The sequence below is a fragment of the Denticeps clupeoides genome, chromosome 3 (assembly GCF_900700375.1).
Source record: "Denticeps clupeoides chromosome 3, fDenClu1.1, whole genome shotgun sequence".
Classification (NCBI taxonomy): Eukaryota; Metazoa; Chordata; class Actinopteri; order Clupeiformes; family Denticipitidae; genus Denticeps; species Denticeps clupeoides.
The window spans coordinates 14172274-14196952 of NC_041709.1; the positions used below are offsets into that span (position 1 = coordinate 14172274).

General features: G+C 43.3%; 1 protein-coding gene and 1 long non-coding RNA gene across 2 annotated transcripts in view; one reads left to right on the forward strand and one right to left on the reverse strand.

The window, feature by feature from the left end:
• hcn1 (hyperpolarization activated cyclic nucleotide-gated potassium channel 1) overlaps positions 1 to 24679 on the reverse strand; it is a 64881-nt gene that overhangs the window by 34242 nt on the left and 5960 nt on the right. Inside the window, exon 3 of the mRNA XM_028971956.1 lies at positions 2733 to 2894. Coding sequence (XP_028827789.1) covers positions 2733 to 2894 — 162 coding nt within the window. The remainder of the gene's footprint in view (positions 1 to 2732; positions 2895 to 24679) is intronic.
• LOC114785584 (uncharacterized) lies at positions 3628 to 9859 on the forward strand. Its single transcript, XR_003749080.1, has 3 exons — positions 3628 to 3737; positions 5346 to 5443; positions 9557 to 9859. It is a non-coding gene; the product is annotated as an uncharacterized LOC114785584 (long non-coding RNA).

Genomic DNA, 24679 nt, shown 5'->3' on the forward strand with positions numbered 1-24679 from the left:
CCTCTGGGTCCTACTGTTTTCTCACAGCATTCGGACGCATGCATACAAGAAGAATTGGTCACTATAAATTCACTGTAGGTCTGGTGTGTGCATCCGCTGGTGGGCTGATACCCTGCCCTGGGTGAGTCTCCACTCTGCGCTGGTGCCGGAACCTCTCATTTTTTAGCCCCAGTTCTTCCTGCACCGCACTCCTAGCAGGCAACATCCGCATGTTAAGATATCCCGTGATAGAGACACGTGGTATAAATTGGCCAATCACAGTAGGAAAAAATTCAGCTTGTTTGTGGACTTGGAGTAAATCTTCATCATTAGCGTCCATCAGTGGTATTAGAAGCATACTATGTACAATATACAGTACAGGCCAAAAGTTTGGACACACCTTCTCCTTTCATGACCATTTGCATTGGTAGATTCTCACTGAAGGCATCAAAACTATGAATGAACACATGTGGAGTTATGTACTTAACAAAAAAAGGTGAAATAACTGAAAACAAGTTCTATATTCTAGTTTCTTCAAAATAGCCGCCTTTTGCTCTGATTACTGCTTTACACATTCTCTCGATGAGCTTCAAGAGGTCGTCACTTGAAATGGTTTTCAAACAGTCTTGAAGGAGTTCCCAGAGTGGTTTAGCACCAAGAGGTGCTTAGCACTTTGCCTTCACTCTGCGGTCCAGCTCACCCCAAACCATCTCGATTGGGTTCAGGTCCGTTGACTGTGGAGGCCAGGTCTCCACTTTTTGTTGAGTACATAACTCCACATGTGTTCATTCATAGTTTTGATGCCTTCAGTGAGAATCTACCAATGTAAATGATCATGAAAATAAAGAAAACACATTGAATGAGAAGGTGTGTCCAAACCTTTGGCCTGTACATTATATAAAAATCACCCCCATACAATGAGGGGTGAAAACAAGGACTGTACTGTAATTTTGCAAAGCAATTTTTTCTCACTTTAAACTTACTTTTACTTCCTTTTCATTGATGTTCTGATTAAATTACAGTTCAGTTCTGCTTCACATACCAATTGAGTTTCATTGGCAAGTAAACAAAGGAACCAGATCTGAGGCAACTGGCGGTAACCTGCCCACAGTTGAACTGCACCTCACTCCAGCTGCCATATTGCTACTATTGTAATTCATCATATTTACTGCACTGTGGGCGACTGCTTCAGGCCGCTTACACTGATGTGATTTTAATCACTTTGGGGAACGAGCACAATGAGAATCTTTTCCATTCTTCACATAACTTGTTTAGCTTCACTGGCCCATGGAAGCCTCTTGCCACGCATTCTCCACGCTGGGGCCGTTATGGAGAGTGGGGAGGGAGAAGGTGGCTAAATTAAGACTGAACGCAACCTGTGCCGAAGGATGCTGAAGGAGAGAAATGGTGACAGCTTGGTGGAGATTCTTTCTCCATAATATCAAAATGTGTTAATTGTGTTAATTTTCCAAGCAGCATGACATTGATTCCTTCATATAGCTCAAAGACTTCAGTTCAAAGGCAACTCCAGAAGAGAATGCAAGGGAAAAATACCGAAACAGACTAAAACCAGGAAGCTGGTTCCCTCAAGGAAACCAGGAAACAAGCAAGACAAAACAAGGGACACTGGGAAATGGGAATAAATGCAGTCTAAAAATCAGAGAAGGAGAGATAGATGACACCACATAACGTCTGGGAAAGACAAAGCCTATAATGAACTGAAGAATCTGCATGAACAGAAGACAATGACAAGGGAAGTCCAGCAGGGGGCACCGAGATTAGGGATACAACGTTCGGATTTTGTGACCACCGATGACGCCTGAATGAACAATAGCGTCTTCCTGCATGGGACTATAAGAACCTCGTGTTAGGCCCGGTGTTAAAAAAGAAAACAGTTGTGTAACAGCATGTACAGCATATCTGCGTGTTATCTAATGCCACGCTAAAGCTAGAGGACGCAGGCAAACATTTAATGAGGCAAAGAGATTTCCCACATGTCCATTAAAGCGGATGCCTTCACTTCTGTGCATAAAACGTCTTAGCTGGATAGAGGCTTGAAAGATTTGCCGCACTCGTCAGCTGGCAGGATTGCCACCAAGATTATTTAGGGTTCATATTGTAATGTACTTCAAAAAACAAGCACAGCACAAGCATTTTATAATGAATTGAATATGAATATCTGATTTAGACAGCGTTTCCATGTGTAATGGAGCAACATTCACTTTAAGTGCAAAACCAGTAACAGTTGCTTCAAGATTTTTTAATGTTCTCTTGCAATAAAACTTCTTGCAATAAAAATCTCCTACAAATACCCCCCCACTTCCTTTTCACATGATTTACATGGAACATGGTTACAGCATGGTTACAGCATATGTGTGCATGTAATTAACAGTCATACAATCCAAAACAATAACTAGGGGTTAAATGGACTATATCGTTGAATCTGCTTCAGTTGCTTTTCAACTGCTGAGACGGGTGATGAAACGTGGCAGATGAAGTGAAATAAAAAATATGTTTGCTTTCAAACTGTCTAGCATTCTACACACAAAGAGGCAATTAAGATTAATGGTTAAGATGTCATAGTTGGTACAGGTGATGTAGGTTCAACTCATTCTGCCACATTCACATGTCCCATTGTTCTGCAGCTTTATATATCAGATACCAGGACTTTTAGTTCCTTAAGTGGCTTATAACAGAACATTTCCATTGCTTAAATCCTTCTTAATCTTAAAACTCATTAATGTTCCACTCACCACCATGCCATTTAACGACACCCAGCAGTCTGGAGGGAAATCCTGCAGGAGTGGCACCAGGAACTGCAGGCAGCCATCCCAGTGGCACAACAGCAGCATCATCCCAATGAGGTTAAATATTCGCACCACAGCACTGGCCAGGTCATAGGTCATATGGAATATCTGTGGAGAGGGAAGAGGGAAGAAAGCCTCTTTATTACTCCAGAAACAGACGCAGGTCCAGATGTACACACTTCAAAAAACACATCCAGGGACAATGATGGTTCCAGCGGTGATGCGGCTGACAGGTGATGGCTGCTGGAACGAGTGAAGTATGCACAACAGAGTATGATGGACAAGTGCCATCTATGTTCTATTATGTGTGGCAACCCTTGGCAGAACGCATGGTAGAACATGGGAGAGTCTGTTGACTAATATCTAAAAATATATTAGGTATGTAAGTATTATGTATGAAATAATAACTTGGGCTGCTAACTATGTAAGACATAATGTTATGTTTTTATTGTTTTGTTATTAACATTCACAATTAAACAATAGGTACAAGGTAAGTACAAAGTAAGACTAATCGCTGATAATCACTATAATATCAGGTATTTTGTAGAGAACATTTTGTCTTTTTTTTTTGTACACCAGTGTTATTGTTGCCATAGGCCTTGTCCCAGAGTTCGGCCCTTCGACTGAAATAACTAAAATACACTTCAGTGTGACAGAATACAGGTTGGAGAACTGAGGCTCAAGACAGAAAAAAGTTCACCGTGGGACTCACCGAGTGAAACAGGATGAACACAAATACTATTTTTAACGAGAACATCAACGGTTGCACTGACAGCAAGGGAGAGAGCGGGAGATAGAGTTCTCGTTTGATGCCATACATAATTTATAGTCACTCAGGTGCGGAACATATCGCATGCACGACTGAGAACACGCCACATCACCACAAGAAAAGTTCACAAATAAGAAGAGTGAAATGGGAAATTATGGAAGACGTAAGAAGAGCAAAGCCATGTGAGTCTGCATCTTAAGGTTAAAACTCGAAAAAAGTGCTGGTATAAATATCAGTCAGCGATGACAGGATTTGGTTTGGATTGTCATGGTCACGGCGCGCCAAGGTTAAAAGTCCATCTACATTTTCCCGTGTGGCTGTGATGGTTATTAGGCAGCGTGGCTTTGCATGAATAGAGGGGAATACGTCTGATGGAGCATTTTCAATCAGACAAGCCAACTTCAGTGCTGAAAGCAATCTGCACCCGGAGAGAATGGGCCCGAACAGAAAGGGTCCGGCAATATTTTTCTTCCTAACAAAGCCGATCCGCTCACGCCTCTGTGAATATATGAATACTACAGACTCATTTGCATGAAACCCCATTATTACTATTTTTTATCTTTCCTGACTCGTTATTGCATCAGCCATTTGGCTAATGCTCAGCTCATTATGTAAAGAAATGATCTGGGAACACTTTCCAGTCTAAAGAGAGCAGGTTCGGTACGATAAACCTGTCATCACTCATCTATAAGACTGAACCTTGTTAGTGTCTTTCATGAAATGCTTTGAGTTAAACGTTATATGTTTATTACCGGGCTAAACCACTTCAGCAGAAACTTAATGGCATTTTAAAAAGGCTCTTATGGCCTTGCGCAAGGCAGTGGTGGATTACAGGCAAAATGAGCGAAGATAAACTTTTGTTTAGTTTTTCGACTTTCTTTCGACCTTTTTCAAAATTCATCTCAGTTTATTTTATGTGTGTGTTTTTTCTCCCAAGAAGCTAGAGTGCTACTACTCACATATCACACCCACCTCTTTCATGTTCCTTGTTCATCACCGGCCACTGGCATTCAAAACCAGACTGGACTATTTCAAACTCACCCCCAACAGGCCCACCTTGTAGTTATCTAACTCCAGGCTGATAGCGTTTCTGCTGCAATCAACAGTGCAGTGAGGCACTTTGTTTTGGGCAGCACCCCGCTGGTGCGCTTATTTCAACACCACCCTACTTACTTCCAATTTCTTCATAACATACTTATATTCAATACACAGTATTGTAACTGTATTGTTCATTGTGTACAGATAGATAGATAAAGAGACAGACAGACAGACAGACAGACAGACAGACAGACAGACAGACAGACAGACAGACAGACAGATAGATAGATAGATAGATAGATAGATAGATAGATAGATAGATAGATAGATAGATAGATAGATAGATTTTTTAAAGTGCAATAATTTATTCTAAAGCACCATTTGTTTTTTCACTCTGCAGTGTTTGCTTTCTAAACAATTAATTTTGTATTAATTATTTATATAGGTTTTTTTTATATTGTTATATTGATCTGTTTTTTTGTGTGCTGTGTCAGTCATTACATCAGCAATATCCTCCGAGATCAATAAAGTTTTCTGATTCTGAAATAAAAACCACCACAATCAATGAGGTCACTGATTGGTCACTGCAATATTCCACAAAGGCATATTCAATGGATCAAAATCTGGTAAAAATATCTTAAAAAACGAGTTCATAGAAAAAGCGTCATAAAAACTAATCTTAGCAGATTGGTACGGAGTGTGAAATAAACCAGTCAGAATCTTAAAAGAAACCTTTATGTTTCCGGTTTTAGGAGGTGACATCGGCAGGAAGGCATTTGTGTGGAGATGCAGAAAGTGACTGCACTGTCACAGCCCTGTAGAAAATACCACTGAGCTCGGCCAGCGGTCGGTGAGACCCCCTCACATGAACTAATTCAGCCTCAAGGTTATAGTGGGAAGGGCAAACAGCACTTATAAAATGGACACGTCCACGCTGAGCAACCTATTAACCCCCGTCAAACGAAATGCATTGTGTCGGGGTAAAAAAACAAAGTGACATTCATCGGCGGTCCTGTGGTCTGCCCCTGACCGGGCCGATCATTTCATAAAGGCTCATATGAAAAAGGTCACGGTTAATCTGTGTGAGATGCTGATGTTTGGTGAAAAGAGCTGCACAAGCGGAATGATCCCGAAGGGGCCGGGGGAGGGAAAGAAATAAACACGAAATGGGGCGGCTGCGATGACCAAACGAGGCCTGAGGGTCCCGGGTGCTTACAATCAATTATCACCTCTCCGCTCGCTCCTCCCGGAGTTTTAACATCCTTAATTCCTTCCGCGCCCGCCTTTCATCTTCCTCCTCCCCGCTTGTCACACCCCTGTCCCCTGCACTCCTACATGCCGCCGACCCCCGGCTCCCCGTGTCCTCGCCCCCGGCCACCCGCCGCTGTTCTATTGCTCCCTTCTCAGCATCTGTTGCCCGGCTGAATGGAGCCGACTGGCCTGCCTCTTCGCGGGCGGCACCCTGCCGGTTGTGTCCCGCGCTTGAGATGGTGCCACGCTGCGCCGGGTGCGCCAAGGCCGAGGCCCGGGGCCGTCGGGGGAGATGTGGGAGTTCAGCCGGGGTGGCGGGGGCGCAGTGTACTGTAGGTGTGGCGCAACTCCATTAATCTCTCCCAGCGCTGCTGCAGCAGACGCTAAAATTAGCTGCCGGCGGCTAGCTCAGAGGAGCGCGGGTTTCACGGCTTCGGAGCCCTGGACTTTCTTGCCCCCCTTTTCTGTCGTTCGTACAGCTGTGGCCGCGACATGAGGGAGAACAAGCAGATATTCCGCCAGGACGAGAGCAACGGAGACTGAAAAGCGCTAAACAGGACAGAGCACGCTGGCCATTTTGAATTGCTAATGCTTAACATCACTAGACAGCCCTGACGGCCCGTCCGCACGTTCCGTGTCGGTGATCGAAACACCACAAGGCAGGGAAAAGGGCAGAGGTCAGCGGGAGAATCACAGCTGCCTTCCGGTCAGGTTTCACTTCAAACCAATAAAACCTGGCCCCGTCCGACAGCTAGCGTTCAGGGTGCGAGTTGCCATGCTGCCGAAACCCTATTGCAGACATACGACATGCGGCAAGTACAACAACCCTTACTAATTGCCCCACTGCAGGCAGTGGTGGCCTAGCGGTTACGGAAGCGGCCCTGTAATCAGAATCCCGATCCGCCAAGGTGCCACTGAGGTGCCACTGAGCAAAGCACCGTCCCCACACACTGCTCCCCGGGCGCCTGTCATGGCTGCCCACTGCTCACTCAGGGTGATGGGTTAAATGTAGAGGACAAATTTCACTGTGTGCATCATGTGCTGTGCTGCTGTGTATCACATGTGACAATCACTTCACTTTAATCACTGGGGCAGTATGCAGTATGCTATAAACCAACAACTTTCAAACGTGTAGCCCCCTTCAGTTGACACGACACAACTTACGGATTTGTGATCAGGTTATAAGATTGCCATGCTGCCATGAACATGAAACACTTGTTTTTGTACGTTCTTATTAAACAGACGTTTTAAAAAACAACAAGACCAACTAAAATAAGCGCAACAGTGGTGGCCTGGCGGTTAAGGAAGCGGCTATGTAATCAGAAGGCTGCCCGTTCGAATCCCGATCCGCCAAGGTGCCACTGAGCAAAGCACCATCCCCACACACTGCTCCCCGGGCATCTGTCATGGCTGCCCACTGCTCACTCAGGGTGATGGGTTAAATGCAGAGGACAAATTTCACTGTGTGCACCATGTGCTGTGCTGCTGTGTATCACATGTGACAATCCCTTCCCTTTTTTTTAAAAAAGCTATTTAGCATGTTTCCCACACTCACACATAGTGACTGGAGATCAGTAGCTCGTCCAGGACCGATTTTGGGGATTTGTTCCCCTTACCTGGATTGTTAGCAGCCAACTTAGAAAGCCATCATTCAGCATCTCAAGATCCACACGCAGTGTTCTCGACCTTGGCTCAATGAAAAATGAAGAAAAGGCATCTGCGTTTGCATTTAATTTGCTGACGACATGATATAACATGTCCCTCATGCCAAGTGACTGAGATTAAATTAGACAGAAACACAGAAAAGATTAAAGCGAAGCAAACACCAAAGGCATCCATGCCTCTGGTCTCAGTGAATCACGGGGAAAAGCGGCTCGGTTTTCTGTCATGTGAACACAATAGAATCAGCGTAGTTCTTTATCCGGTTAGGAGGAAGAAGAAAATTGATATTGTGCAGCCCCACCAATTACAAGTAAACGACTTTATTAGGCTAGGTGTGTCCATGGATCTAAAGTGTCACCATAATGGAGAGCATGATTCTATAGACACACGATGTGAGCTCATTAAAAGATATTAATTACAAGCCCGTTACACGCATTTAAAAGGGTGAAATAAGTTCAGGCATTCTGCACTAGACAGATTTGAGCATAATATATGTAACACAGTAAATGGCCTAAATTTCCAGCAATTTCTGCTGTTTGTTAACTACATTTGTCTTTCAAGAGTATTAAGAGTGACACAGCAGTCCCTGGAGAACATTTTAAGCCATGCCCGACAGCATTGACGGATTGGACGGAGAGCGGCATTTCAATTGCCAATCCCAAATAGATCGGTGTACAAATTCCAGCTAATCCTAATTAACAAGTTTATCACATGAGGTCTTGTATTGAGCAGACAGTAGCTACTCTGTGTCAGCATTAACAAGATCGGCACCACAGAGGCCAGTCAATTCAGACTAGACACACACACACACACACACATATTCAATCTCAAACACTTGTATGTGTATATAACACATTGGGGATTCAATTGAAACATTATATATACAGTATGTAGAAATATTAATACAAATGGTTATTGTGTTATGGTGATTTTGTCCCCACACACTTATCAACAGTAAAAGGTGTTGATATTGTTAACATTGAATTCAACTGAAATTGAAATGGAAGTTTGTTGAATAATTGTACTTAATAGAGAGAGTATGGGTGTCACTAGTGATGTATTGAACACATAACATATTTATTTACTTTACACTCAGAACTGCCATAACCATTGTCACTATAGAAGGGGAATCAGGAGGCCTGTTGTTCCTTTATTAAGCAGCCAGGACTAAAATATGGCAGCAGAATGGACCACTGCAAAGAAACACAGTACACAAAAAAACACAAAACACAATAAAAATCTAATTAGTTTATATCTTTATGATGTTTCTTTATTCCTGTATGTTACAGTTGCCATAACTATATTAACAGCCAAGTTAATAGTGCCACCATTGGTTTTGCCCTATCTCGGGTAACACACTGCACTCACTACTCTATGTAAACCTGTCTGTGGACATCATTTATTTTGCAGGACAACATAAAACGCCCATGTTTACCGACTGCCAATACGTAACATGACATACCCAACACATGAGTCTGACCTAAGTGCATTAAACTTGCAGCCCTTTAATACTTGCCACAACACCTTTGTTGTGTTGGATGGGTTGAGGCCGGCATTAACCCTAAATGTACACTACAATATTTGCAATACAATATGAGTGTTGCACTCCCCATGGCAACTCCTTGCATTTTTATATTAGACATAGCAGTGAATGACCTCTGCAAAAGGTTATGAAGGATTAACGGGAGACTAATTTGCCCGGATTAAATCCACCACTGGTTATTATGTGGAGAGATGACAAACTGTTTCCAGGAAAAAGACTTTAAAGATCCCCTTATTACTATTTTGTTACGTTAAGCAGGATTCACATTGAGCAAATATCGTGAGACAAACCTACAATCACGTCAAATTTCAAGATGAGCTAGAAGATGCAGCCACTGAATTAACTCCAATAGGTCCAGATGTGTCTCGGGTGGAAATCTGAAGAGGAGGAGCTGTGACTCAATGTCTCTCTTTTAGCCACTTCTTCCTTTTGCCTGCAAAACCAGCACTTGCTTTGCACTCGCCCATTTAAAAAACTGTGGATATGACATCAGCACATCTTTTGCAGATCTGTGAAAATCAGCTGGACCCCCTGCTGAATGCCAGTGGCAGACCCAGAGGACAATTTCCACGGCAACCTCTAAACCCCCACCCCCCCCCTCTCCCATTTCAACAATCACGGGCCAGGAACTGCGAAAAAGAGAGCATTACTCACATCCGGGGATGGCGGCCATTTCACCGACAGCTGCAGCAGGACCTCGCACCCGAGCAGCGATCTTCCGCAACAGAAGCAATTTGCTGATGTTCGCCATGTTTGGAGGTATTCTCGAGCCATGAAGGCTGCAGATGTGACGTGTTGGACCGCTGACGTCTAACTTTACTACAGTACTATTCATAAAACTCTTGCACTCTCATCCAGGTCTTGAAAAGGGAATTATTTGCAGGCTTATAGGTCAGTGGGGACGTGAGCAATGTCCCTAAAGGATCACACACTGGCAAACACAAAAGGTTTTTGTACAGATCAGCAGGTTTTTATGGCTGTACATTACACGCCTTGAGCAATGTGTATTTTGCTTGACACTGATCAAAAATGCTCTTCTCTGTCAGCGGTCTGTCCCTCCCCCACGACACCATTGACCTTGCTGTGGGAAGAAGGGTGCTTTCCTCCAATGGCACACTACTTCTGTGGCTCGAGACATAATTAATTAAAGGTGAGGTAACAATCGATGCAAATACCATTAGGCCTTGCGCAAGACTGAACAAGGCCGTTCAGTGGATACTGAAGTAATTTTCAAATCAAAGTCTGTGTTTTCAAGGGTTAATAAAAGTGCATCTAACTTTATTTAACCCCACGTCTGTTGGTATGTTACAGCAAAAGGTCAATTTCCAACCTTTGCCTACAAAAACAGGGAACTGAAGAAGGAGAACCACGGCAGAAGATGTGAACATTGTACTGTCAGAAATAGGAGTCCATATCTATGCTGACGTGTGCAGTGAATTCCATAGATAGTGGCACCTAATGGGCAGGGTACATTAGACTGCGTGTGAAATTTTTGTCCTTTAAGTTGATGTGTCAGAAGCAGTAAATACTGTATTTGTCAAATTCTGAGCTAGGTCACAGCAGCTCCATGTTCCTGGTCTGCAGTAGTCAAGGTAGGACGAGGTAGAACCTTGGGACATGGAAAACAGTAACGACCGAGTTGTCCAATCCAGGAAAAGAGCTACCGTTGTTCAAGAACGGTTTGAAGGACGCAACAATGAGTTAAAGATGTTGACTCGGCCACCAAATTCTTCCGTTCTCAATCCGAAAATATCTGCAGTCTATGTAGGCACCACGCCGCAAATTCCAGAACTGCTACTGACAGCTTTGTACCACATACCACAACCTTCAGAGGTCTGGCGGAGCCCATGCCTTGACGTGTCAGAGACAAACATACTATTAGGCTGGCGGAGTTAATGTATATGTAGCCTTAGTGTACATATATGTGACAAGTAGATTGTGTAGTGACAAGTTCCATTGAGTGTTGGATTAAGATGGCATTACGAATTGTGGTGGGACATATAACTATCAATCTGTATTGATGTTTATCTACATCAATTTGTATGATTATAACTACATTCAAAATATTAAAGGTGGTAAAAAACTAAAAAATAAAGTATTCTATTCCCTTGTTGTAATGTTGTAATCGCTTTATTGTGTCTTTATGTAACAGTAAAAGAAAATGTAAGGGATACATTTTTTCCTCTGAATGCATTGTTGCTAGTGAATAGTTTCCTTCTCCCTTTTTGCTCATCATTAAGGCGGCACAGTAAATGTCATGATCAGCGAAGGCCTTGAAAAGCGAGCCTCCGTTTTTGTGTTGTCCTGTGGCATCAGCATCACCCCGCGTTAATGGGGAATTTTGCAAAGGAACTGTTCCTCCTCTCCCAGCCCGTGACGGCTTGACATGTCTCCTGCCGGAACACATTGCACGCTCGCAGGCTGCAGGCTGCTGGATCTATTTTGGTCTCGGGAGCGTGATAACCCCGACTTCTCTGTTCTCTTAATCTGTACATTTCCATTCCAAGGCACATCCATATGAGCACCGGGACGCTCAGCTGCACCCTGCCCTGGGTGTTCTGCTCTCTTGAGGATGCGGAACTGCAGAACAAGACTGACATTCATCCCAGGACAGCACTTTAAAAATGTTATGTTATAGTACTTTTTTTTTTTCTTAACAGATGCATTTCTAAAGTTTAATATTAAGAAATAAAAGAATGTACTGTGTTCTTATTTATGCTACATGGAAGAACATCTTATTGATGTGGACTAATGGAAAACTAAAAGGTATCAGGCCGCCAGAATGTGCTGCTTCACCATCACCTGCCATTTTACATTCAAAAACTGACCAGCTTTTTAAAACCTGGGAAATTTGTTTGAAAAATGTACCGCCTGGAGCATCTTCCCTGGTCCGTTTATGTTTAAGTCCTCTTGGATGAGGTATGAACTTTTTGAGGGAAAATGTATGTATTCATGTATTCAAAGTGAACTAATGTTATTAAACATATATTGAAAAAAATGATATGGAAAACATGATTTAATTGTATGCTTGTGATTTAATCTTTATATGTGATACTTATAGCATAACATCTAGTACATACGTTAAATAAACTGAAACTATAGTCTGGCTATGTATGTGTGTGTTTGTGTGTGTGAGCGTGTGTAGATGTTAGGTCTTCAACCTCTTTGACCTTTGAGGTCATTCTATAACAGTTTGAATGTACATATTTCTGTACTATAGTGCATAGTGGTAATGCTATCAAGGTAAGGCTTCACATTTCAGAGCCAAACAAAACTTATTTATGGTTCAGGGTGAATGGGAACGGTCTATTGATCCTGCCCTGTAACGTGAGAGGAAAGAACAAAACAGCAACACAGACTCCAGGCTTCTGTTGAAACAGCACAGCCAATTGAAACCATTGTAACCTCGCATGTACCGTACCGCTGGACCTCATTAGCCAAGTGCAACACTAGCTTGGGCACGCGAAGACGCGTCCACGAGCTGCTGTTGCTCCGCAGCTGCCTGCAGCGTTGCTGCGCACCTGCCCATGATTCATTCACTGCAAGCGTAATGAACAGAGCAGGCCATTAATCATGGAGATAAGATCCATGCGAGGAATGAACTGCATAGTCCTTTAAAATTTGTCCTTGCCTGTGGAGGAGACCACGTCTGTGGTCTCAAGACTTTTCCCTCCCTCTGCAGACCACAGATCTGCGGCTGAATGAAATGCCGTGTCACACGCAGAGCACAAGGTGGCAGCCATCTTTTTGCGCAGGTTACGCATCGGACCAGGGCCTCACATCATGGCCTCAACACTCCATCCACCACCTAAGCGCCCTAACCTAGATACAGCCGAGAAGCCATTCACCATTCTAATTATGCCGCCCAAAATGACCACATTTTAAATATTCAGCAGGGCCACATTTAATGGTGGTGTCAGCGGGGTGATCACCCATGACTCTGATCAAATACAAAATTATTCATCGTCCCCAGCACGACTCAAAACAGGGAGTTCAGCAGTATGCAACAGTATCCATCACGATCCATGACACCTTCACTCCGGCCTACTACAGCATACATGACACCGAGCAGGAGTACAGGCAATGAGGCAAGTTCACATGTACAGCACTGTCTGAACTGGCACTACTCGCAGCACAACATCCTGAGCATGGGGCTTATTAATTAGTTTAAGGTAATTACATCCACAAAGAAAAAAAAGAGAGAAAACAGCTTGGTAGTTATCTTACAAACTACCCTTTTTGTTTGTGTGTAATTATGTGTCACCCAGAACACAACTTTATTGATTTTTTTTTTTTATAAAGCTATGTTTGAAATGGGAGGACCCAGATGATTGACGGCTGTCATGGATGCTACTTCCTCATTCTGTATGAATAAACTCACACATCAAAAATCATTAGTCTCTCAGTACGCATACTCTGAGTACAGGCTTAAGAATCTTTTCACACTTTTAGGCAGAAGATGGGGGGTGGGAGACAGTAATGTGCTCATCCGTTGCCTCAGTTCAAACTTTTTTGCGACCAGCGCTAGGACGGGCAGCGTAATGTTGTACCTCGGCCCTCTCCTTCTCTGAACACTGGCTATGTGCATAAACCTTCATACCCATTCAGTCGATTCTAAAACAACCTATCATTTATAACCTGAATGTTTGCTGAGTTACTTCTCCTCTCATTTACTCTCAGACTGAATGAGGATGTCGCAGGTAACCTTCTAGTGCCTCTTGTGGTACTCGGCGGTATTACAACTGTAATCAATGTCTCTGCAACTCCAAATTGTTATTTCCTCTGGTTACAGAATTACGACAAACAGAGCTCTCTGAGACCAGAGTGTAGAAGGCATTTATTCCAAACAGAAGCAAAAACGGCAAAATCAGATAACAACAGAGCAGGTTGGGGTGGGGGGGGTGTTGGGGGGCGGGCCTAAGTGTACTGTGCTGAGGAGGCAGCTTGGCAGGATTATGGTCCATGTGAGAACAGAGAGAGACCGAGGAAGAGCAGGAGGGAGGGAGCGATGAAAGGAGAGAGGGATAGAGGGATTTCGCTGGATTTCGGTGGGAGGCCTGCTGCGTTAAGAGTGCTGCCGCAACCCTCACAGCACAGGTTGATACACACGCCTTTTTAAGAAGAATGAATACACACAAACAACAAAAAGGAGACATATAAAAAAATCCACACAACACACACACACCGATGAGAAAGCAATGCAGGCTCCATCAGGTAATAGCAGGTCCATAATAGATCATGCATGCTAATTCTCACCTAATCTGCATTTCAGGAGGCATTCCAACTAATTCCGTCTCTGCCTTTTAAAACGGCTAAATGCAAATTGTGACTTTAAAACAGGAACCACTGAGTACGTGAGCACAAAATGAAAGCTTCCTGTGAGTCCATCTAGCACTCTGGAAATGTGGCTGAGCACACTCATACTTATTCATGAGTCTGGCTGCAGGTTTTAATCTTCAAAAATCAAAGCTATGGAGTAATCAGAAACCGTAAACACGTCTGGGAAATTACGGTGGGTAATTGAACACGTGACGCCCTAAAAGCACTGAATTGAGTAACATACATCATAAATGGCTATCGGAATTTTAGTGGTCAGGAGAAAAAATATCACAGAAACTGAGCAGAGGGATTTGGAAAGCACTGCGCACGTTGAAAGCTGCAGCCTGAACTGTGCTCAACTGAGTGAGTCAGAATTGAATTTTTTTTTTTTGGGGGCCAAACGTTCCTTATCAAGACAAAGTCGCAATGAAAAAACAGACAAACAAACAAACAAACAAGCAAACGAAGACACACAAGTCTGAACTACTCCCATCTGCACAGGCACGTCACAGCTTCATCTTAATAGATGGGGCCCATAAATATGGGTTCCTCTGTGCTGGATAATTCAGCCCTAATTAAATATGCATGTTTGCATGAATCTTTCCCTCCTCCTCCCACACCATAGGCTGATGGAGGACCACCTCCATCAGGGAGTTAACGATAGGTGGGTGAGGGATGATAATCCCGCCATGGGACTTTCAATTAACAAGCAGAGAACAGTGAGCATGCCCCTATGTATGACAATTCCTACAGCAGCAGATTTACTCATGTTTTATGTAAGAGCAATTAAGTTGTCAAAAAATGTGTTCATTAAAGGGGCAGTCTGGCATTTCACCAGGATAAGGAAAGGTACTGTAACATCCAGCGCGGGCTGGATGCGATTGCCCGTACCGGGGCACCTACACCTGGTTTTCCTCCTTTAAAGGGTTCTGAGTCCAGTCCGATCACTGTGTCTGTGCGTGGTATGAGCGAGCGAGAGCGTCTGATGTGCGGTGTGTGTGTTCGCTCGGCAACCGGTCCAGTCTGAGTAAGTCAAACTCAGGGGTCTTGGTGTTATGTGGGTGGTAGTAGGGGGGGGGTGACTGTCCCTGTAACTACTGATTGTAAGTCGCTCTGGATAAGGGCGTCTGATAAATGCCGTAAATGTAAATGTTATGTAAATGGTGTTGTTGTGTTGTATTTTACAGATGTGGTGGGGTGTGTGGAGCAATTCCACTGCCCCAAAGCAGATACCTATATGTTTGTCTGTCTCAAATTACAATTAAGTGCACCAAAAACCTCTGGATCAATAATTTGGTGGGCTTTAAATATATTATACAAAACTCTTAGAAAACCCTATTAGAAATAATAAAAATATGTGACAACACACACTGTAATTGATTTGAAATTTTATCAAAATAACCTTTATGACAGCAGCACAGAGTTGCTTACCAGCAATTTTTGGGAAATAAGTTGCGTCCAAACCCTCCCAGCATCTTTGCATGCATGCAAAGTGAAGGTCAATGCAAAACCGAGTTTGAGTCTGCAATAAAACCATGTGTTTCTACTGCTTATAATTTTTTTTTTTTCATGTTTCTTGTAAGTATGAAAATCATTATGTTGTTTATCTGTTTTTAAAATGGGTGGGGTTGTGTACACTGCACCTCCTACATTTGCTGGCCTACTGAAGCTCACTGTGCATAGTTTAGACCATGTATTAGCAACCAGGGGTACAAATAAGATTAACATGCGTGCTGTCATGACTCAGCCATTTTCAGCGTCCTATCTTCTCTCTGTACAGGACATCAGACTTAATGGGATTATGGGGCGCCAAGTGTTTCAATACCACATCATCCTGCTAAAGTTAAAATCCCGGCAGGCGTTCAGGTACAACATTACAGTAACACGTCCTAAAATAACATTAAAAAAGCAGGGGAGGGTAGAATCAGTTCCAAATATAGAAAGGCCCAAGTAGATTCCCATTGGCACGGCACCACAAAGCAAGTGGCTGTGGATCTACAGTACTCCAGTAATTGGACCTAGAATAGCAGTGTCTCCTCAAAGGAAACTCGAGTAAAAATATATCTGGCTTCTCTTCGGAGGGGACAGAGATAATGAGAGCCGGATCATCTCAGACCATCGACCACAGATGGCATAAGGAATGCCACCAACCCCCCCTCCCATGTACTTCCGCTGGGCTTACCGGACATCTGCACAGAGTGAAATAAAATGGCATCAATGTGCATCAAATGTGCATCAAAGAGACATTAAGCACGTTGCAGTAAACTTAACAAAGAGGGGGTGGGGTGGTGGCGCTGGTATTAAACAGGCTTCCATGCTGTGTTGTATGAAATAAATGCTTAAAGGCTATAAATGAGGTACACATAAAAAAAAGTCTGTCATGAGTTTGTGCAACTCATATCACTGCAATCCATCTGGCACTGTAAGGTGTAAAACTTAACTAACATTTCTTGCATGTCCAAGTCCTTTTTGCTATTTTTATGGTGGGAAAGCAGTTTTTGTGCCAGGTTGTCAAAACCCTCTAAAATATTGAGATGTGTGGTATTGTAAATTGCTAAATAAAATGGTGTGTTTACCTGGGAAACCAGATCAGTTTTCAGACATGAATCTGCTCTAAGATGCATAAATATAGACAAAAATAAATCCATAGGGTAGCTGAATCCCCTCCACCACTTAAATATGATTTAATAATGTTCCACTGACTGGTCAATGACATTGTCATTTCGCAGGCTTAAAATAGCAACGCACAGACAACGCGCCCATCCCCACATCATTTAAAAAACACCATTAACACCAGCACAAAACATGCAGAATTATTCAAAGATCCGGGCATATGGCAAGAAAAATGCCATAGATGTGCAAAAACAAGCCCGTAACACTTTGTGGCTATATCAGCCAAACATGCAGTACAGACAAAAATGCATGTCAAAAAAAGCAGTTGTTTGAAGTAAGTCAAATGAAATTATTCTGACGTTACATGACATCTAGTTGGTTCTAGATCAGGTGGCACGCTTCTATGAATATTGCCTATATGAATGTGAGTGCTCCTGTAATCACCCCGCACTGGCAGAGCAGCAAAAATCAATCAACGTACGCGTGTGCATCGGTTCGTAGGACAGATGTGTTCACACCACAGTTGGATGCGGGCCCCTTGGAATTATTAACATGAACCAGTAAGATATCGGAATTGAATAGCGAGGTCTACAATTCAACGTACTCCGCCACCAGCTTTCTGCAGAGCATGTGGAATTTGCAATTAGTGGAAATCAAGGTGAGCCAAACCGAGAGCTAAGGTGTGTGTGTGTGTGTGTGTGTGTGTGTGTGGTGTGTGTGTGGGGGGGGGGTGATGTTGATGAGCAGATATGGGACAAAACCGCCTGCAGTCCTCATGGGGGGGTGGCAGGCACTAGTCAGTGCCGCAGGGGAGGAGGAGGGGAAGATCCATGTTTTCCAGGCACTCGCTGTTCCCCCAACAGGGAACCCAAGCCACGCCTTAAAGGACCCACCAGCCCTTGTTTACTCTGCTGAGCAGAACAGGGTCATGCTCATTTTGCCTATGTGAGAGTGCACAGAGCACTTTGGGCGTGGGGTGGATGAATTGTTAATTGAGAGGAACTGAAGTGAAATTGCATTAGCCAAGGAAAGTGATCTGTTTGTGAAATCTAATTAACCTTTGAAAATATGGCTTTCAAAAAGTCACATTAGAAAAGAAACATACAGGAACTTCACCCATTACATCACGTATCCTTTTCGTCACGCTAGTGCGCGAGGAGTTGGAATTCTGTTTGAAAATAACATGCAAAATTGTAATGTATCTATCACATATGTAGCTACACAGGTAACAAATTAAAACACAAATAAAGACTCAAATAAAGTGAGTCAGCGAGGACATTACTCCAAAATCTCCCATGGGTGTTCGCTGAAGCACATGATTATTTCTTACTCGTTCACCAGTCGCTAGCACTTGTGGAAGACACCGCTCCCATCAGAATAAAAATGTTTCATTATATGATTCTCATCACATTATACTCATCACATTATCTGCAGTCACCCTTCAATGCAGCTGAACAAGCTGAACCATAAACGGCAAAACATAGAGCACTTAAACTCACAATTTCCAATATGTCCTTGTTATTATATATATATATTTTAGGTGTGTCAAGATTTACATGTAAACATAAATTAAATAATTAACGTTAACTTATGACACCAATGCACAGTTCCTCCCAGCCAAAGACAATCTCTATATATAGATGAAGATCGGCAGTGAAGGAGTTTTTTTGATTTTTTAAGTCTTCATTTCTCAGGTGTGATAGGGAAGTGAAAATTAGGTGTGAATTCATTTTTTTTTTTTTAAATACATCGCCTGAACTATTGAGAAAGCAGTAACTTGCATGACATTTTATTTCCGTCTAATTTAGTGTCAGCAGTTTTCTTTTTTTTTAAATGACCCAATGAGAGCCCCACACATCACACATTTGACTTTGTCATAGTTGTAAATATGCATTTTAAATATATAATTTATTTTTATTTATTATAATCGTAGATTTTTTTTTTCGTTCTAATTGAATTGAAATTGGTTGAAAGGGTTCAGTAGTTTTGTGGTGAAATTTCATGCTAATTAGATGTGTTGTTGAGATGGCCCTTAATGTGGGTCTTCAAGGGGGTCCCTGGCCCGAGAACCTCTGTTGAGAAGGGAACAACCTGAATCAAACCAACAAACAAGATTTTCTTTGTATTCACTTTTTTTTGCATGTGACAAATATAATTTGCAGAAAGAAACTGAGACAAATGTACGGACAGCATGACTTAGTGCAAGATCATTCCAGCTTGTTAGCTGAATGCCAGCTGTTCCCTCTTGCAGCAGCATATCTGCAGCTCGTGTGCCAGAGTGCAGCCGCCAGTCACATCCCGACAGCGCGAAGGGGGCATCTTCATCTCCTGAAGACCGCAGCTTCCTCTCATGGTATGATCAGGATGGGAACGAGGACCTGCTGGGGCTCTGGTGGCTCGTGTCTGCAACAGGCAGAAGAAACACGGGCCATCTCCCAGCCAGTCACACTCGTCTCTACAGCCACGCACCAGCACAGCTCCGAAGCACTTGAAGAAAAGCCAGACTTTTTTTCTTTGGTTTGTGATTCATTTTTTTATCCCCTGAAATAATTACAGCTTGTTTAACATTTTTGTTATGAAGGTTGATTTTATGAAGAGAGAGTGATCATCTCTTTCCAGCTCGACCATGAAGAGATGATGAATGGGTGGTACAGACACTGGCATAAGCGCAAAGAAAAATATCTGAATGTTCTCAGTTTTGGAGAATTAATAGGCCAGTGTTGGCTTGGACTTGGCACCAGTCCTCGAGATTTCAGAAGTTCTTGGGAGAAAAGGGCAATATTGGGGCCAATTTTCTTTTTTTTATTGGCTTTGTTTGGTGAAATTAAATGTATTTTCTTTCTTCATTTACAAATATATATATATATACTAATTAACAGCTAAACTCTAACAGAGGAAGGGCTGACAGCTATGCTTCTTAATACAATTGTCAACATTTTCAATTATATTTATTTTAAGGCCACATGGTAGTGTGTTGTGGCCTCACACCAGCAATTCTGTTTTTGCATGGTAGGTTAGTGCCCGCCCTGAGCCCAGTGTCCCAGAACTAGCAGTGGGTGAGTGAGTAAGTCCATTTAATAGGTCTTGGTTAAACGTTTCTGTTTAGTGAAGTGAAGTGATTGTCACATGTGATACACAGCAGCACAGCACACGGTGCACACAGTGAAATTTGTCATCTGCATTTAACCCATCACCCTGAGTGAGCAGTGGGCAGCCATGACAGGCGCCTGGGGAGCAGTGTGTGGGGACGGTGCTTTGCTCAGTGGCACCTCAGTGGCACCTTGGCAGATCAGGATTTATACCGGCAACCTTCTGTATACGGGGCCGCTTCCTTAACCGCGACAGTGCGTTCGACAGCGTCGCATCTATTCATTATCTTTTCTGATTGATTCTTGCTGTGTTCACCAGTGACTGGAATATTACAATTCTCCATTTTCTGCCCAATCCTATTATATCCACTAATCCTGTCTCTACCGATTTGGTATTGGTTTTCGATTGGTTTCGACTGTCCTCAGTTCAGCTTTAAAAACTAAAGTCAAAATGCCGTCAAGAATTTGCCCTTTCAACCCATGGCATATAACAAAATATTAGAATTAATTATCGGTAATTATTGAAATTATTACAAAAGAGATAATGCATGAATTTACTGAATTATTATACTTCACATGTATTTCATTTGCATCTAGTTTTTGTTTAAAAGATGTTCTTCCCTGGTATGCATTATTTTTTACCCTAAACAAGCTAAACACCATCTCGACTTTCCCCAAGCAGCTTTACTTAACCAACAGTCCCTAACGTCACTCCCCCGTTCACTTTGCCAAAGGCAATTGAATACACACCTGCCACAACCTAAAATGGTCAGCAGGAAGGAGGGGGAGTGGCAGTTCAGTTCGGGTGATACACGAGCTTTCTGCTCTGGGACAGCGTCTCCTCTCCTGGCCCCATGGTTCAGAGGTCTCGGCCTGAGCCTTATCCCTCTTTTGAGCGGGTGGAGCTATTGACGGTTGCACCAATTAATCCCTGGCAGTGGCTGGCAGACTGCTGAGATAATAAACCATTTATGGGCGCACCTTCACCCTGCTTCTGTGCCCAAAAAGACTGCGTATGACCTTCCTGTGACTGCATATGTACTGAGCCCGTCCTTGTGAGGTCAATTGTATTTGACTATTTTTGTGTAAACACACAAAACCGGCACGCCGAGTCCCAGAAAATGTCCCCATAGCTGAGCCCCGTCCCGGAAAAAAATGGGGCAAACATGACTCTGTTTGCACGCAAGCTGCCCCAGAACGGCGCCATGACTATTCAGCCCACGCAACAAACTTCGTGGGCACTGTCCTGGTTGGTTTGCAGGTCGATTTGCTCTCCGGCCAATGATTGGCGCCAACTGGCCGTATCTGAGGTGAAAAGCCTCTTACTGCCGTTTCACGTCGTCTTAGGGCGGCCACCTCAGTAGACCTTTGCCTCTTTGGTGGCGAGAAGTGAAGTGTCAGGTGGCAGGAGGAGCAGCTGTGGTAGATTCATGGCACCAGCCTAATGTGAACCTCCACCGCGTCATGGCAAAAGGGCCGAAAGAGCTGGTGCAATGAGACAGATGTGTCTTCCATCGTCATGGGGATTCTCTTGCAGGCATCTGTTTATTTGTTGTTGTTTTTTCGCCAAATCCAGCTGAATGAACGTTTCCCCCATCGTTTCATCTCTCTTTTATTTTCACTCTCAAATGCATGTGATTGTCGACTCTGAGCTAAACTAAAAGTAGTCTGAGATAAGCACTTAAGAGCATTTTTAAAGCTGAAAACACACACACACACACACAAACACACAAACACACACACAAACAGGGGAAAAATGCATAAACCCATTGCATAACATTAATAGTCTGCAGGCCGGTGTGGTACTTCACCACAGTTGCTTAATTGAAGAGAGTAACATCACACAAGATTTATATTTTTTTAAGGAATAAAACCCTCACTTGCCCAACACCCCCCCCCCCTCCCTCCCCTGCCTGTCAGCTTGATTGCCGAAGTAGGCGTGTCTAAATGGGACGCCGGTCCAAGGCACAGAGGAGAGTAGGAGTAACAGCCCGTCCTCTTCATCACGACGACCGGCGAAAAAAGACTACGTCAAATCGATTTATATAAAATATCCCTCCTCCCAGTAACAAGGAATGATCTCATCAGCGAGGAATCAATACCACCGCCATCCTCTGGACAGGTTACACATGCAGATCAATGCTGAATTACTGTGAGGAACAGTAGCTTTAAATTCCTTCATCATAACTCATGACAGTTATCAACTAGGGCCTAAATTAATTTCAAGAAAAACATCTCGCCTGGCGGCCTCATGCTGACGCCACGTGACATGAAAATACTGGGCAGCAGCGAAAACCGTTTATAGAAAACATTTCATGGAGACATCAGTGTGATCAGAAGAAGTGTAAGAAATTATCATTTTTTATGATAATATATCATTTTTTTTTCTAATTAATAATTACTGGTGTAATAAACATTTGTGAGTGTGTGTGTGTGTGTGTGTGTGTGTGTGTGCATGATTGTACACCCTTAGTAACACTGTTCCATTCTAAAATTATTTATGAAGCAATTTGATCTCCAGTTTCCAGGAAAATGTTGCAGCTTTTTCAGTTCTTAACTACATCGTATCTATACTTGCTAATGCTTAGTCATAACATATATTGATTATTGATCTGGATGTTTGCTGACATTTCATCAAATCATTATTATGAAACAGAAATCATGCATAACAGCCTGAGTGCTGATACTTCAGTAGTCATTGGGAAAACTGTCAATCAATGAATGAAAAATACCAAACCAGCCCCATTTGACACACATTCTATGCCTCCGTTTAATACATTTGGAGCATTAATAACCTGTAGCTATAGAATAATGAGGTATTTAATGTACACTTTATATTTATATTTCTTTATAGTTCGATGTGCAGAAGACTACTGTCTACTGGAGCGATGGCCTAGGAATGTCATAAGTGAAGATCCAAACTGGCAACACCATACACAGCTGTGCAAACTGGATCTGGCTACCATAGGGAAAGCAAACCAAACAAAGCCAATCAAAAGCTAAACTGCAGTAGTTGCGCGATAGGCGGAGCAGGCCGGCTTGCCGGGAGATAAGCCTCCATGCTGACGCCGCCAACCCTGGTAACAGCTCGATAACAGCACAATATGTGCCAGCACTCCCATTCCGGGAAACAGGACTCCGGTTAAACAATCAAAATATTTGAGACGCCGTTGTTGGGGGGTGGGGGGGTTCAGGCAGGATGCCGGGGGAACACCGTTACCTTTTTGGACCAAAACAACGTCGCCCTGGTAATTTAAGTCCTGACAGGGAAGAGAGAAAGGATCTATACAGAGCACCTATTGTTTTACAAACAAGACCTAGACTGCCAGCCGTATCTCTGACTCCATCTGCAGCATCGGAGCTTTTCTAATCCACCCCCACCCCCCCACCCCCCAGGTCCAGTCCAGGACACACAAACAACCAATCAAGCTGTGATATTCTGCAATTCATACGGGCTGTAATAACAATATGATGTTGGATTTAATGAGAATCATTTGGCTCAGTGACTGTAGCGAGCTTCATTCATATACAGGGGCGGTGTCTTCATTTCAATTATGGGACGGGTGAAAATGCATCTTTAATAGCTTTGCAACGGTAGGTAGTGAACCAGGATGATGAACCAGCTTCGGGGAACTCCGTTACATTCCTTCCACTACCCTGGACTGTCTATCAATATATCGCTATTTATGCGTGACCATCATATTATGACCTCTGCATCATGTCTTAGAGCGATTCATCACACACACATCACATGGTGATTTATCTTTATCCTGAAGTGGTTGTGCATGGGCAAATTTATTCAGTGCCGTTTCACATCGTACTGTTAGAACTGCTTTGTGTGTACAATGACCTTGAATTAGCAATGTCCTCTCTTATCTATTAATACCTTCAGAATTTGCAAACACTGAGCTAACCATTCTTATTGAGCTAACCATTCTTATTTTAACCCCTGTTTTACTGATATGCTGATTTGAACGTTGGCAGATGGGCGAAAAATGTTGTATGGCAGATGGTGGAAACGCACGATGTAAGAGCTTGTAATTAAATGTTGACGAGTCTACGCGATCAGTTGGCAGAATCAGTCAATGCCGATGTTCTGATTAGTCCGTATGATGTAGCCTCTGATATATATACGCTGCACTCTTCGTCCACAGTTTCATCATTGAGCTGACTATTTTTCAATTTTTTCGGGAGGGGAGCCATTTTGCAGCATCCCTGGATCCCTGGAGTGAGGTTAAGTGTCCTTTCCAAGGGCACAGCACCACCGGTCACACGCGAGACACTTCCTCAACGTGCCTGATAAGTCATGCCACACTGAGGTTTTACGGGTTCAGTTTCCTTGTGAGGGGTACTAATACGCTCAGCCACGGGGAGCCAGGAGCGGGAAAAAAAGATCCCAGGGAGAGTTTTGAAGCTGCAGGGCAGATGAGGTGAATCACGCAAGCAAACCTCTGAGTAGCGCAATATCGACTTAGCCCTTCGATTCGGCTGCTCCGGAGTAAACGCCACGACCGGGGGTGGCGCAGCTCTGCCATCGCCCCCCCCCCATCGATATAGATTGTGAAATGCCACTGGGCTGAACGTGAGCACTGGCGCTGTTAATGTGACT